At 39.2% G+C, this 14,765-nt stretch overlaps 1 protein-coding gene across 3 annotated transcripts in view; it reads left to right on the top strand.

Moving 5' to 3' along the window:
* The first annotated feature begins 905 nt into the window (after positions 1-905).
* Positions 906-14,765, top strand: part of TMEM131L (transmembrane 131 like) — a 96,240-nt gene continuing 82,380 nt past the window's right edge. The window contains exons 1-3 of one of the 3 annotated variants that reach the window (XM_075198542.1): positions 906-1,116; positions 1,724-1,794; positions 12,804-12,847. In XM_075198542.1, coding sequence (XP_075054643.1) covers positions 999-1,116; positions 1,724-1,794; positions 12,804-12,847 — 233 coding nt within the window. In that variant the 5' untranslated portion in view covers positions 906-998. Of the gene's footprint in view, positions 1,117-1,155; positions 1,275-1,723; positions 1,795-12,803; positions 12,848-14,765 lie in introns of those variants that run through there. The other 2 variants (XM_075198532.1, XM_075198551.1) reach the window with 2 other exon arrangements.

Genomic DNA, 14,765 nt, shown 5'->3' with positions numbered 1-14,765 from the left:
TTCTACTCCATGCTTATTGTATCAGCCTGTGTGGAGCTTCTGAAGTATTGGTATTTTTGTTTATTGTTCTGTACTGTTTCACCCTGTATAGTCCACTGTTTGTACTGTGTACGGCGCTACGGATACCTTGTGGCGCCTAACAAATAAAAGATAATAATAATAATAATAATAATACACTGTAAGCTCCAATGAGGCAGGGACTGATGTGAATGACAAATATTCTCTGTACAGCGCTGTAGAACTGGTGGCGCTATATAAATAAATGGTGATGATGAAATGCCCCCCAGCCACTTTGCAGGAGTGTGATTTGTAGCCTTTTCCAGATCCATGAGAAAATTTCATATCATGTGGGCGTCTCCTTTTTCAACTTCAATTATGAGATATTCAAAATAGCGATACTTCCCCTAATACCACATTATTAGATCATGACTAATGGTTGCATGTATAATTATTTACCTTTATTTTACTACTGAGTATTGGGGTTAGCCTGATACATCTGTTTTACTGTTATATTTCCAATGTCAATGCAAGTGAAATCATTGTCAGCTCAATGAGAAATACCCTAAAGCATGGCAATTGCGCCCTTGGCACATGGTAACGTTTCCAAGGAAACATTATTCCAATTGTCCCCTGTGCTCCCTTGGCGGCTGCATGCCTCACTTGACAATAGACGATTTCCCAATTATACATTACAGCTATATTTATAAGCTTATTTAGCCGTATGAGTAAGGCTGCTCTCTAGTAATTATATGTGACTGGGGATCTCGCACTAGCTGACTGACATTGTCTGGGGCTGGCACCAGGCACAAGCCTTTGGGTCTTTGTTAGGGATGGCCAGCACCGCCCAGCGGTGTACGCAGGCAGTGACAGCTCCAGCGCACACACTCCCAGGGGCGCGTTCACACACACACCGCCCCACGTGTGCACGGGGGGGCCGCCCGCTCTGCTGCTGCTGCTGACACCCGAGCAAAGCACAGAGCCCGAGAAACAGCAGCAGGATGGCGGGGCTGCTTCTCCCTCACAGGGGCAGTCACTGCTGTGCTGCCACAGCCGTCAATATAATGCTGGGGGTCTTCCACGTTCTGTTGCCCTGCTTTCGGCAGGGAGGGGGGCAAGGTGAGGGGCAGCGATACTGCCACGGAATAGATGCACAATAGAGAATGTGGGTGCACCTCTTCTAGTGCCTGTCCTCTGCTGGAGGGGCCCTGCTGCTTCATGGGGTGAAGGAGGAGTCGGATCGCGCTGTGGAGAAGAGGAAATGGGCCTCTTTTTAGGTTCTTGGATATGTTTTGGGCAGATAAAGAGACCAGGCTGTGTTGGCTGCAAACTCGTGCACCCCATTTGTTTTGCTTTGTTCATGTGCAGCGTGTGCATGTCAGTGGTTCAGGAGCTGGCATATCTGGGCGCTTGGGCACCTCCACATGAGGGAAGCTATGTTTCCAGGGGTTGGGATACCACCAGGTATAAACAAAAAGAAGGTTGTGGTCATATCTTCTGCCATCCCAACTCCTGGATATTGTTTCAGCACCTAGTAACCATTTGTATACATCACTCTCTTGGCACATGTTTTGTACAGGGTTTCCTTATTGACCCATGCAAACATGCTAGGTAGAGATTATGGTATTTGCTATCAATGTGTGCATGGACATAGGCCTTGTTGGTGTATTTCTCTTGTCCTAATGATAGAAATAAAATGAGCTCTTTTGTTTTGTGCAACCTCTAGTGATCGAGCCTGTCCCCAGCATGGTGGAGCTGTGGCAAGCCGAAGATGCTGAGCTTATGCTTCCTACTCAGGTGAGAAACAGTGTTTACTATCTGCTCCAAATAATTACAATTTGGCATATATGTATTTTTTTTGCATTTTTGTTTTATGGGCAGTGCACTGAAAATAAGTTTATTGAGATGTGACAGTTTGGCTATAGTAATGGTTTTTGGTTTAAACTGTGTGTAATTGTATCTGTAATACAGTAATACCATGCATTTCACGTGATAATATACTTCCAGGATGCTTCCTCTGTAAACAAAAGGGGGTATCCTCGCTGGAAAACAATAAGGTCTACGTGTGAAGCAGCCTCTTGTCTTGGAATGTGTAGGATTTGCTGTCAGCGTCACTATGAAATTGTGTTTTTCTTTGTTTGCTTTTTTAAGAATTTTACAATTTTCTTTGCCAACTGTGCTTGGATCACCTAAGAGATCTGCAAAGGGAAGCTATACACAGAGACTGTAAAATAATAATGGCTGTATGCTTCTTTTTATAAAAACAAGTGAGGTCTTATTGCCAGAATTGAATTAAGCTGGCCCATGAGTCATCCTGTTCGCACAGGAGATGCATTTTTAACATTTAAAGGGACACAAAATTAAAAATAGATGACATAGCTTTCATTAAAGAATCAGTGTTCCTCATGTTCGCATAAAATTTGTTTTACATATTCTATGTAGTGATATGTAAGTACAGAACCATTTCTTCCCCTTTGTTGTGTTTATAAATAAGTAGCTATTGCAGGCCACTTAAAGATAAGAGTCCCTTTGCTCTTGCCATGTGTCTGGGTTTGCATAAGTGTGCCTAACTTTACGGTGGGGCTCATAGGTTTGCGGAGGAAAATGCGCACATTTGTAGATGGGAGGAGTTGGATGCATTGAAATTGCCCTCTTTTGCAGCACAAAGCAACGTAATAAAACGCCCTACATCCCAAATTGCTACCAGTGATAAAGACAATATCCATATATACCCACTGTCGTCTCATTATAAGGCATATATGGGGATAAATGGAGCATTATTTTAGGAGTTAATTTTTTTTTTTTTTTTAAATTGGTTGTAGTAATGGGGTAAACAGTTTGTTGTGGAGTTTACAATTGCACGGTGCACCTCTTAAGATCTTTTCCACCTCTGTCCATTAAAGTACAATTTTAATGTGTGAAAAGGGGGTGTGCATCTTGAGATTGGGACTATTGAGGAGCATCCGTGATGTATAATGACCTCTGCTGATTTTTATGTTAGAATTATGCACAAAAACTTTCATGCATGGAAATGTCAACAGATCCAGTTAAATGCTCAAAACAGTGGTACTGCATCTTGCACATCCTACATTGTTCCACGTTGAGGTCCCTTTAAATTGGTATATCTGTAACAGTACAGTATTATATTTTAAGATTGCCCTTTGGATGTCTGTGCTGCCCTCCATAATACTTTTAGAAACAAACATAAAGAGTTGGTGTGAATTCCATGCTACGTCATACAATGGGTTTTAAGAGTTGAGTGACATATGTGCAATGATGCATTCTTCCATTTGTTGACTAGAAAAGTATATGGGCTACCTGTTTCCTGGTATTTGTCCAGTTGTGACCATGTAATCCTGGCAGTGCTGTGAGAATAGTCCAGTAACTGTTTATTTGACAAGGTGCAGACTTGCTACTGGAGTGCATAGGTTTGCCAGCAACCAGTTATGTTCTAGCTGGACTGTATCCAAAGAATGAAATATTGTTGTAGCACTGTGTCTGGTGAATTGTGCATATAAATAATATAGTACAGGTACAGTTATTGTACAGGTCTAGTGACAACAAGGCTGCAATAAGCAAGTGCTGGCCGCCTGTTAACCAGACATTCTGAATGGCCTGTTTAAAGGTTATGTGTGGACTGTTGATGTACTTTCCCCAGTTCCTTTTTTGTAGTATGACCGTGGTCGTTAAAGTTTTCTGCAGCCTACTTGTGGGGGAAGGTGCAATTCAGCGCTGTGTGTGTGTGTGTGTGTGTGTGTGTGTGTGTGTCCAGAACATCCACAGAGACCCATTGCTCTGATTTTATGGTAGGAATCTCTGTACATTTTTTCTCGCACCCCATAGACGTATGCAGAAATATGCGTGGAGATTCCTACTATAATGGCTGCCAGTGTGCGCAGCCAGACATCGCTGTGATGTCCACGCTCCACATCACCTGCAATCGAATTCCACCTGTAGAGCTATAAAATATATACAGTTGATTTAGAATGAAAATCTATTCTATGATGTGTTGTATTCTTGCATCCTCTGCAAGGATTGAGAAAAATATGAATGTCTCCGCTTTCCCCAGCAGACCAGGGATACAAATTTACAGTACCCTGTGGAAAACACATATTGGCATAACACCTTCGTTTCACCTAGTTTGGGAGTGGAACAGAGTAAGTGCAGCCCAGCCCAGCCCAGCCAGCCTACAGCACCCACATTCTGCCAGATAAGATTATGGCAGGGTGGGGATAGACTTGTTTTACTTAGTCTTAGACATCCGATAGCCACTATGTACACACTGGTGTTACCAATGCATCTTAAAACGCAGAATTGTGACATAAGTTTAGCACAATTAAAAGACTCTGGAAATAAAAAATCATTGTATCAAATGAGACCATACAGAGTTATTTACCTTTGTGCCTTAAAGTTGTTACGATGCATTTTTTTTAATGTATATTGTTCTAGTACAGTGTATTAGAAGCAGGCGAACACAGCTGAAAAGTTGCAAATTGGAAACGCAGTGAGACGCAGTTAAGAAACATGTATATATGCTTTAGCCTTCAACAACAATTTCCTGTTTTGCCACAGACGCATATTTAAAAAATAAAAGGTTAAATGCATTTGCAATACCGTCTAAATGTATAGCAAACACGTTGTATGCATTCATAAACACAATGTGTAATTGTGAGGACTTAAGTAGTGTTTCAGGTATTCAATTTCTCCACTAGAGTTTTTTTTTCCCCAAAGCAGATGTCCTTTTGTGCATTTACTTTTATTGTGTGCACTGTTAAAGAACTTTGTTCTTTCCATTGGCACTGAAAGGGGTCTGTTTCTTCATTGCAATTTAGTGCCTTGGCGACTTTTGTCTGTGCGAGGAAGGTTGAGCTATCTTGACCAAATCGTCACTTTCCAAGTTTTTGTCATTGCTTTGGAAAAGGTGTCTGATGTAATTTCAGATTACTCGCCATAGACTGAAACAAATACACTTTTGTGTCGAATGGCCAATAATAATACAGCAGGGTTCTGGACTGTTTAAAAGGAAATAAAAGATTAGCATTTATATTTGCTAAACATTGTGGATGATAATCCTAGATTTATTAGTTTTATTTTGTATTAATCCCAATTAGCTACCCTTTGTGCTAATACATTTTTAATTGCTGTAAGCTGAAATAACTCTCGTTAGGAACGGATATGCAGACTATTGAAGTCTGAGCGAAATATAGATTGTAAGCTTGGGAGCAGGGCCTGCTTGCCTCTGGCTTTATTGCCCCGTATTGTTGTATTACTGTGTTTGTTCCCAATTGTGAAGCGCTATGGAATTTGCTGGTGCTTTATAAGTAGATGTTAAGTGATGAAATATAGTTGTCTGCAGGCATCTTCTGTGGTTAGTTGTCTCTGCTAGGAGGATTCCATGACCTTTCTGTAACTCCCTGACCATAACATGACCCTTGTTAGAGGTGTGCAGCCCATTGTAAAAGTAGACAGTCATTCATCTAGCTTGTTCATTGTGTCCTGTTCATTACAGTAGTGATGAGCTGTTTGCATGATCAGATTACCAGAGTGAAGATGGCGAGTGCACCATGGTTGTAGCTAAGGAGCTAACAACCCCATTATTGGTGTCTCTATGTAATTGTGAACAAGCTGTCACACAAAGGGAGCAGCACGATTACTGCACTTCTCTTCCAGCTACCAGAGGAGGGGCGAGAGCAGATGCTAAATCCTTGATGTACTCCCTAAATACCAGCACAAGGAGTAAAGCCTGCGTTCATTGTTCTTCTACATGGCTGCTAGAGAGCATGAACAAAAGGTTTGAAGCGTCGCTTGCATGTGTTAGATATGGCATTTAATAGTATGTTATGAAATCTTACTACTAACCGCAGAACAAGTAGCTGTACTAAAATTATATTCATTAACTGCTCATAATGTTGCAAATAAACAATAATTTCACAAAACATTTCCTTAGGTGGCTGCTGTTCCATTGTTTTTGCTTTGTGCTAAAGTGGCCATGTGCTAGTAAATGTCTTATTTAAAGGTACCCACACACTGCAATATCACAGTTTGTAACCAGCCAATTGGCACGATTTCACAATATATATGGGTTGAAAGTGGCCGTGATTTTCCCGATGATAATCCCTGCTTATCTTCTGACCATGCTGGGCTGCAATGGAGACAGAAGTGATCCGGACAATCAACTGGATGTAGTTTATTATTGACACTCTGAACAGTAACTGTCCTGTGTGTATCCTGCAATGTTGAGAAAAAATGGGCAGCACGGTGGCATAGTGGTTAGCACTTCTGTCTTACAGCACTGGGGTCATAAGTTCAATTCCTGACCATGGCCTTATCTGTGTAGAGTTTGTATGTTCTCCCCGTGTTTGTGTGGGTTTCCTCCCACAATCCAAACTTAATTTTCTGCTATCGACTTGACTCTAGTCTGTGTGTATGTTAGGGAATTTAGACTGTAAGCTCCAATGGGGCAGGGACTGATGTGAGTTCTGTGTACAGCGCTGTGGAATTAGTGGCACTATATAAATAAATGACGATGAAGTATGATACTATAGTCAGTTGGTGTTGGATGGTGTCTGATCGTTCCCTGCCTGAGACATGACCCCAATAACTTCACACTTTTACAAGATTAACAGAAATAGTAATGAAATAGCGCTAAATATATATATAAGGGACACAAAAAACAGTAATACATATATAAAACATCAAAATAATAAAAAATAAATGTTGAGATTGTGTGCAGCTGGAGGTTTAAGGCACTGCAAAGCCTCAAATAAACAAGACATAGAAAGAAAGGAGATCCACCAGCACTGATCTTAATCTAACCTAAAGATCTTTTGTCAATGCAAAAATTCATAAAAAGAAATCTCTAATTATTTGCATTAAAGATATATTTGTTTTTGTTGAAGATCTTACATTAATTTAGGTTAGACTGCGATCAGCACTGCTGGATTTTCTATCTTTCGGAGGATTGGTGTTATTGGCGTGGATGAAAATGGAAAGAATAGATTTATTTTTTTTTATAGGTATTTAAAGGAAATTTGATAACAAAAAAATGATGTAATGCTTATTAAGTACAGTATAAATTACTCCAACAGCTTCAAGGTCTTGATAAATTACGTCAGAGTAATCCACTTATTCAATGTTCTCTAGACAAATTCTCTGAACAGCATATATGTTTTATATATTGTTACCTTAGTTATAACATCATTATTTCAAATTACCTTAAAACCAAAATGAATCAATTGGACTCTGTCCTTTTCTATTACGCAACTATATCGTTCCTCTTTCATGAGATAGTTTATCACATAGGGAGGAGTGGTCTTAGACCCAATAGTAGTCCAGACGGAGCTGTAGTGGGCAGAGATTAGTAGCTGTAACTAGTGCACTATAGTAACTGCTATTAGTGTTTTGTTTTTTTTCTTTCCTTGTTCTCCTCTGTACCTTGCCTGTGTTCACCTGGCCAGAACTTAGTTTGCTGGCATGCAATAGTCCGTGTATGGTATATCTGCTCCTGGCAGACAGCTGGAGATGCCCTGCTGGTCTTTTATCTTTTCATACTGGTGTCCCTCTCCCAAGTGTTTTCCTGAACTCCTGGATGGTTACTTTATTGCATAGTGTTGTTAGTGTAGTTGACACTGTATCATTGTCACTTCTCTACTCAATCCTCACTATCCTTTGTACCTATGACCACATTGTTCTCTACACTTCCTTTTAACTTTCCCTCCCTCCAATGTTAATACCCAACTAATTAGCCCTCTCTATTAGTCGATCATCTGAGTAATATATATTTATAACTTTAATCTTTCTATCCCCGTCTCTGTCACCTATTTACTCTCCCTGTCCTACTTGCTATCCACTCTTTATTTATACCTGACTCTCATTCTCCTCCTTAAATCCCTCCTCTGTCTTATATCTGAGTCCTGTACCTCTGGTGATCTCCCCTTCTTGTCCGGTCCCTCTGGTAGTCATTCCACCATACCTCTAACTCCTTCTTTTTCTCCCTTTGTCCCTTATCTTCATACTTCTCCACTGACTTGCCCCGTTTGTGTTTTTATCTCTGTCTCCTCTTTATATAAGCCTCTCACAAACACTTCTGTGTCATTTTACTGTTCCACTTGCATCATGTCTGTGAGTTACTTCACTCACTCCCCTGTAACTGTTCTCCATGGCTCCTCTCTCCCTCTTTCAATCTCTTCCTTGGTCAGCTGATTTCTCTCCTATTTCTTTCTCACTGGCCATGGCTTTCTGCGGTCCTCCTGCTGCCTCTGCTTGTGAAAGATCATCTATACCAGTCGACTCTCAGCGTGCAGCTCCTCTCTCTCTGCTGTTCTCTATCTGATATGTCAGTCAGTTAAAACCATCTGATCCTTTTGGAGCTCCAGTCGTATGTCGCTCGAGCTCTTATGATTGGCTGCTGCAGTGGGAGCAGCGGGAATTTCACTCTGGATAGCTGATCGTCCGCCTGTATCTTAGGCAGGAAGGAGCATTTGCTGATTTTGTGCCTGTAATTTGTTCTGATCGCTTTCAGTAGCATTTAAACACGGCACTAGAGAAAACATATTTTATTTTCTATCTCGTTAACACCAAATAGATCAGGGAAATTCTGATGTAAGTAGAATAAAACACTTCACTGCAGAAAATCATATTTTACTACTTAATGGGTATACCCTTGCTATGTAGGTTAATGCAAAAGCAAAGCAATTTTACTAATCTTGTTGCACACTCTGCACTATTATTATTGTTATCGTCCTTTATAGAACACCAGATTATTCTGCATTCAGACAACTTTATTTTTTATTTATTCCTTACTTAATGACTACAGTTTCTCCTTTTTGACCCTCATCTGATTCCGCTATTTGCTCACACACACACCACATTTCATAATCATCAACTATTTATATAGCGCTACTAATTCCGCAGCGCAGATAAATGTTTCTATTAAAATGTGTCTGCTTTATAGTGCTGCTGCTATATATTTTTTGGGTTTGGGTGTGTTGAAAATGTTTGCATGACTTTGCTATCTAGAATAAAGAGACTCTAGAGCAGTGGTTCTCAAACTGTGTGCCTAGGCTCCCTGGGGTGCCTCGGCGATCTCACAAGGGTGCCTCGGCTAGGGCCAGTGGTAAGCAAGGCGGGGGGGGACTACTTGGTAATTATTTTGGCTTAGGGGTGCCTTGAAAAAATTATGGAGACCCTAAGGGTGCCTCGAACTGAAAAAGTTTGGAATCCACTGCTCTAGAGTATATTGAGCAGGTTTGTGAGCTTCTCATGAGAACTGTATGGCCAGGCATCCTCTGTACTGTATAAGAGTAAACATGAGTTTCGCCAAAGATTAAAACCAATGTGCATGTTAGGCTTAAAAGCCCTGTGGTGATTGAGGTCGCTTTAACATTTAAAAGCTGTCCGCACATTCCATATGCACATTTATCATACAAATGACTATGTGGACAGTTTTACGGTCAAGTCTATCATACAGCTTATCTTTATTCTTAGTTAAAAATGTGAAGCCACTTCCTGTAAATGAAGGAACCCTAAGCAATGCTGGTTTCCTATTTGAATTTAGTTGTTTTGCTGCTTCTTCTTTTTTCCCCTCTTGGACAAGTCCGTGTTCTCTATGAAAACTGTATACACACTGTTGTAATAAAATTATTACATTGTTCCTCTTTGGCTGATATATATATATTTATGTAATACTGTGACTGGAACCATCCAGCAACTTGGCTTGGAAGAACAGTATATTGTGTATTTGGAAATCTATTAGAAAGCAATGGAAACTTGTCATGTACTGCGTTCACTTCCTCATTGCTGTCTTGGTCAATTTAAATGACCAGCAGTTAAAGCTGCATTGTCTGTTTCTTGTCAGACAACGCAGTACAGCAGTGAGAAGATAATGATGGATATCCCAAAGAATTACAGTGCTACAGATTAAAAACTAAAAAACAAACGTTAAGATGAACATGCAGTGAATAAGGGAGCATGCTGGGAATTGTAGTCCTCAGTTTTTTATTTGTGATTAGACTACAATGAGCTACACATCGAAAACTCTGTATCAATACAGTTCTTAAATCCACAAAGGAAAAAAGTAAATATTTATATCTGCTGTTTGGTATTATGGCATTCACATTCACATTGACATGATCACTGAGCCTTTTTTCATACAGTAATTGTAAGGGGCACTGGTTAACAATTTAATAAGGAGTGAAGTACCAGGATTAGTGTTGGGTAAGAGGGGTCATTTTTAAATGTAATTTAGGCGCGGTGCTCAAAATGACTTGAAAACCCTAAGTTCCAAACAGGTTATATAATACATCCTTTACAAGTACTAGTGTAAGAGAGATTATCTACAAATGGAGAACAATGATGACAGTCGCCAAGTTTCCCAGGATTGAGCCTCTCAAATCCAATGATAAAACTGTATGATGCTGTGAGAAATCCTAAAAACACTTAAAGCTGCATGCAGGCTTTACAGGCCTCTGTCGAAATGGTAAATGTTAAAGGTCATGACTCTACCAATAGCAAAGACTACAAGTATGGCATCCATGGAGGGGTAGTCAGAAAAAAGCTCTTCTCTCCAAAAGAAACATTGAGATATAGCTTAGGTTTACAATGTTGCTTTTGAATGAAGCACAAGACTTCCCCAATGGAACTTAGATAGTGCCCCAGTCAGACGAGAACGCATGGCCGCAACGCTGTGAAGCAGCAACTGTATCTACTCTAACACCCTACAATGATGCTCTACACTACAGCATATATACAATGTAATCTGTGGCTGGATCATGTAGAAATAACTTATTGTAGATATTTATTTTAATTAGCAGTGCAGTGAACCTCTGTATATCATTGCAAATGTACCTATTTTTTTTTATAAGGGTATGTGTGTAAATGTATTCTGAGACAGTATGTCATGTTATTATACTTGCTGGTAGACTCCCTATGCAAGTGATCACAGATGAATGTTAATTTTGCAAGTTAAATTGTATTCAAAACAAGATTATAGAAATGTTACATCCTGATGGTACAATAGAAAACCTCAGACATAGTCGCAATGTAAAGAGGTTTTAAACTCCTCCAGACTGATTTATGGGCAGGCTGCTTGAAGCCATGAAGCACCTGGATTGGTTAGAGTGGCAGTATGTTGGATTAGTTCCTGCCAAATGTATCTCTGTAAATCTGTATAAAAAGTGCACTGTTTGACCATGTATTAGCATTGAACCATCTGTATTTTCTGGATATCACTAGTACCTCAGTACCTCCTTTTTAGGACTTCCTGAGCTAATCACTTCTTCAAGATTCTGCTTTGGCAACTATTTGCCTGTGCTGTAATTTCTGTGACCTACAGATTAGACCATTCTAATCCGTTATCCGGCTGTTCTGAGGTTGGGACCCAGCATTCAGTACCAACGTTCTGCCCACTACCTTCAGTTCTGGTCAGTGTGATAGGCCAGGGGGAACCATCCACAGTAACACTGATCTGAAGGCAAGAGGTCAGGTCTACTAACCCAGGTGCCGAGCAAGGGGGTACACTAGCAGCAAGAATTACCCAGAAAGAGGTGGTCCTAAGTGATTGTGAAGGAGCCTAGTGGCGGCAGCAGCAAAGGCCCCTCGTACTGCGATTAGTTGGCACATTTGGGATGAAGAATAGGGGACAGTGGTAAGGCAAGCCCAGCCGGTCCCCAGCAACACAGCCCTGACAAATTACACAAGTCTTTTATGGTTTCGGGATTTCAGAATGATAATTATTAAAGTACAATGATTTCTGTGCTTGCTAAAAAAACAAAACTGCTGTGCATGCAATAATTTATTTATCTGATAGTTTTCAAATTAAGAAATAAAAGATTCATGGTTGGTCTAAAGACAATAAGAAACAATTCAAAACTGTGAAACCAGATGTTTCAGAAAAGTGAGCCAGATTAGGAGGTGGGGGGCGTAATGTCGGAGCGTCACATTTTTCCATGTGTTGAGTGATTGATTTTGTGGTCAAAGGCTCTGATCACTGGTTATATTATGCCTGATAGAATTGGTCACTGATCAGCACATGAATTGTTTGGCCAAATACAGATAAGTTGTACTTTCTTTTGTATGGAAATCATCAATATAGTTGTTTTTTTTTGTCGGTGGGCACAAAACTCTGCTGTGGTTCTAATGCGGATTAATTATTCAGAAAGCAAATCTCGCCACTATTTTAAGGGTTTTTAGTTGTTTATATTCCTGGTTCGATTTACAGTTTTACATACAAATCAATGTAATGGATTTTTACAGCCTAAGAATAGCTTTAAAACAATTATATTAAAAGTGTTTTCTAACTTTTTACAACCCTAGTCTTATTAGTCACCTACCTGCAGGTCTCAGCAATGCAGCCTTGAGCTCTGCAAAACCCCACATGGAGAAGGGTGTGCCTAACTAGAAAGTGTTACACAAAGGTAGAGAAGTTAGTTTACCTAGTTCAGGCCTGTCCAACCTGCGGCCCTCCAGGTGTTGTGAAACTACAAGCCCCAGCATGCTTTGCCAGTAGACAACCTGCTGATAGCTGGAAGGGCATGCTGGGACTTGTAGTTTCACAACATCTGGAGGGCCGCAGGTTGGACAGGCCTGACCTAGATCATACTGCTATACATTTAACAATTCTATAGGGGTAGGAAGTTTTCTTGAACTCAAATTAAATTATTGTAATGTGTTTTTGTTTTGGGACATATAACTATGGGTTTAAAATAAAGCTGTTTTGTCACTTCTGTTTCGTTTTTAATGCATATCATTGAAGTGTACATTTTGTAATAACATAAAGCAATGTCTACATTTTTGTGTTCTATTTACAGACTGATTCCGATCAGAACACAGAGGAACATTTGCAGGAACAAAAGTAAGTGTGTGTTTTTATGTTCTTATGTCAGCCTGCAACTAATAAACCTGACAGCATAGTACAATAAACTGTTCCTTGTATGTTAATTCCTTGTTTTGTGGTGTTAAGTAAACTATAAACTAAACTCGTAATACCTATGTCTTTTGCACTTTGGCCATATTTTTCTTTTATAATATTGCCGACTGAACATTATGGGACAAATTTATTGAGACCAGTTAAGAAAGTAGCAGTTCTTATGATGAAATTCTAACTGTCACTTGCAAATGACATTGTCAGAAGTGACAGCTCTGCCACGTGGACATGAGACAATCAACACATGGAACCTACATGTTTTTCATTATATATTTTGATGGGAAATAACCTCATTGTTAACTAAATATCTACCTCTAAAAGTGGATAATGGATCAGATAGTAAAAGAAAACATATTAAGCACAATACAATATATAGAAATTGGTATTTCAATTTCTACATATTGTTGCATAATATGTTTTCTTTTACTATCTGATGCATTATCCATTTTTAGAGGTAGATATTCTAATACACTGTTCTAATACAACCTTAATTGTTGTTTTTATATTTCACTGACAAAAATCAATGAAAAAAATAACATTTCTGCATTACTGTAATTGTCTGTTTTATTTTTTCATTAAGGTGGTATTTAAATTGAAAACAAATATTTTTATATGTTGCTTATTGTCAGAGCATATTTTGCTTTAATTATTCAATACATGCTGCCATATTTCTGAAAAGGGTTGCTTAATATCCTTAGTGACTTCAATCAATACGTAGACTACTGTTTTAGTAAAGCTGTATCCAGTAGCAGAATTTCATTCTCTGCCTCATATTCATATTCTGCCTCTTCATTCTCATATTATTACAAAAATAACAGATCATTTGATATACAATTTTAAGTCCCTGTATAATACGTATCACATTTATGAGTAGATGGCTTTTATACATAGAGTTTTAAATTATGTTTTGTTTCTTGAGTTGATATTTCTATAAATGCCCCTAACATGTTATTTCTCATTTTAATGAACTTGAGATCGTAAGTAACTTGCTGTTTGTTTCATGGAGCAGTCGCAGTAGAACTGGGTTGAACCAGTTGATTACAGTATACACATTGTCAGTGACTTTTCTGAACCGTTTTTTTGCCCGGATGTTGTTACCCACATTCTGTTATCTGTCTTGATGTTTTTGAAAATGATATATAGAACAACTAAATTGTGTGTGGCCAGCATTAACCGTTTGATTGTTCAAATGTGGTCAATCAGTTCACCGAACAGATTGTAATGCGTTTTCCTTGATGTCTGGCTTGTTGTAGAAAACCATTATCTCCATCGTGATATTTCACATTGCTGCCAAAAGGCCAATTCATGTATTTTATAAAGGTATTTGAGAGATTTTGTTGCAGATGTTTTTAGTGAATGAGTAAGGTCGGGCATCCAGTAGAGTTATGTTTTTTTGGAGCTTTTACAAGGTATTTACCTGCGGAAAATCCATGTGGATAGAGCAAGGTGCGTTCCAAGAATGCTACCACAATGCTTGTAACAGCGGAAGTTGGTATGGGGACTAGAAACAATGGCTTATTGTTACTGTTCGTTCATTTACTTTTGTAACATAACATTCAGCTGTTTAGTTAAAGATGAAGTTTCTTTGTTTCGATTTTGTCATATTGAAGTTCCTGCAGTTTGTATCGTTAACTGATTCATCCTGTAAATCTGGCACCCACCTATTGCATTTATTATATAACTGCATACTTTATATAGCGTGTTTGATTACTATAATACAGTGCTGGATGCTGCTCTTTGTCCTTCATAGGGATTGGTTGTGTGTTCTGCTGCACCTGTAACCATGACATTTCTGCATATGGTTTAGTTTGTGAAGCTGAAATGGTCTCAAAATTCAAAAGAAAAA

Source organism: Mixophyes fleayi, chromosome 1, assembly GCF_038048845.1.
Source record: "Mixophyes fleayi isolate aMixFle1 chromosome 1, aMixFle1.hap1, whole genome shotgun sequence".
Lineage (NCBI taxonomy): Eukaryota > Metazoa > Chordata > Amphibia > Anura > Limnodynastidae > Mixophyes > Mixophyes fleayi.
The sequence above is the reverse complement of the archived record's forward strand: the minus strand, read 5'-3'. Positions and strand labels throughout refer to the sequence as shown.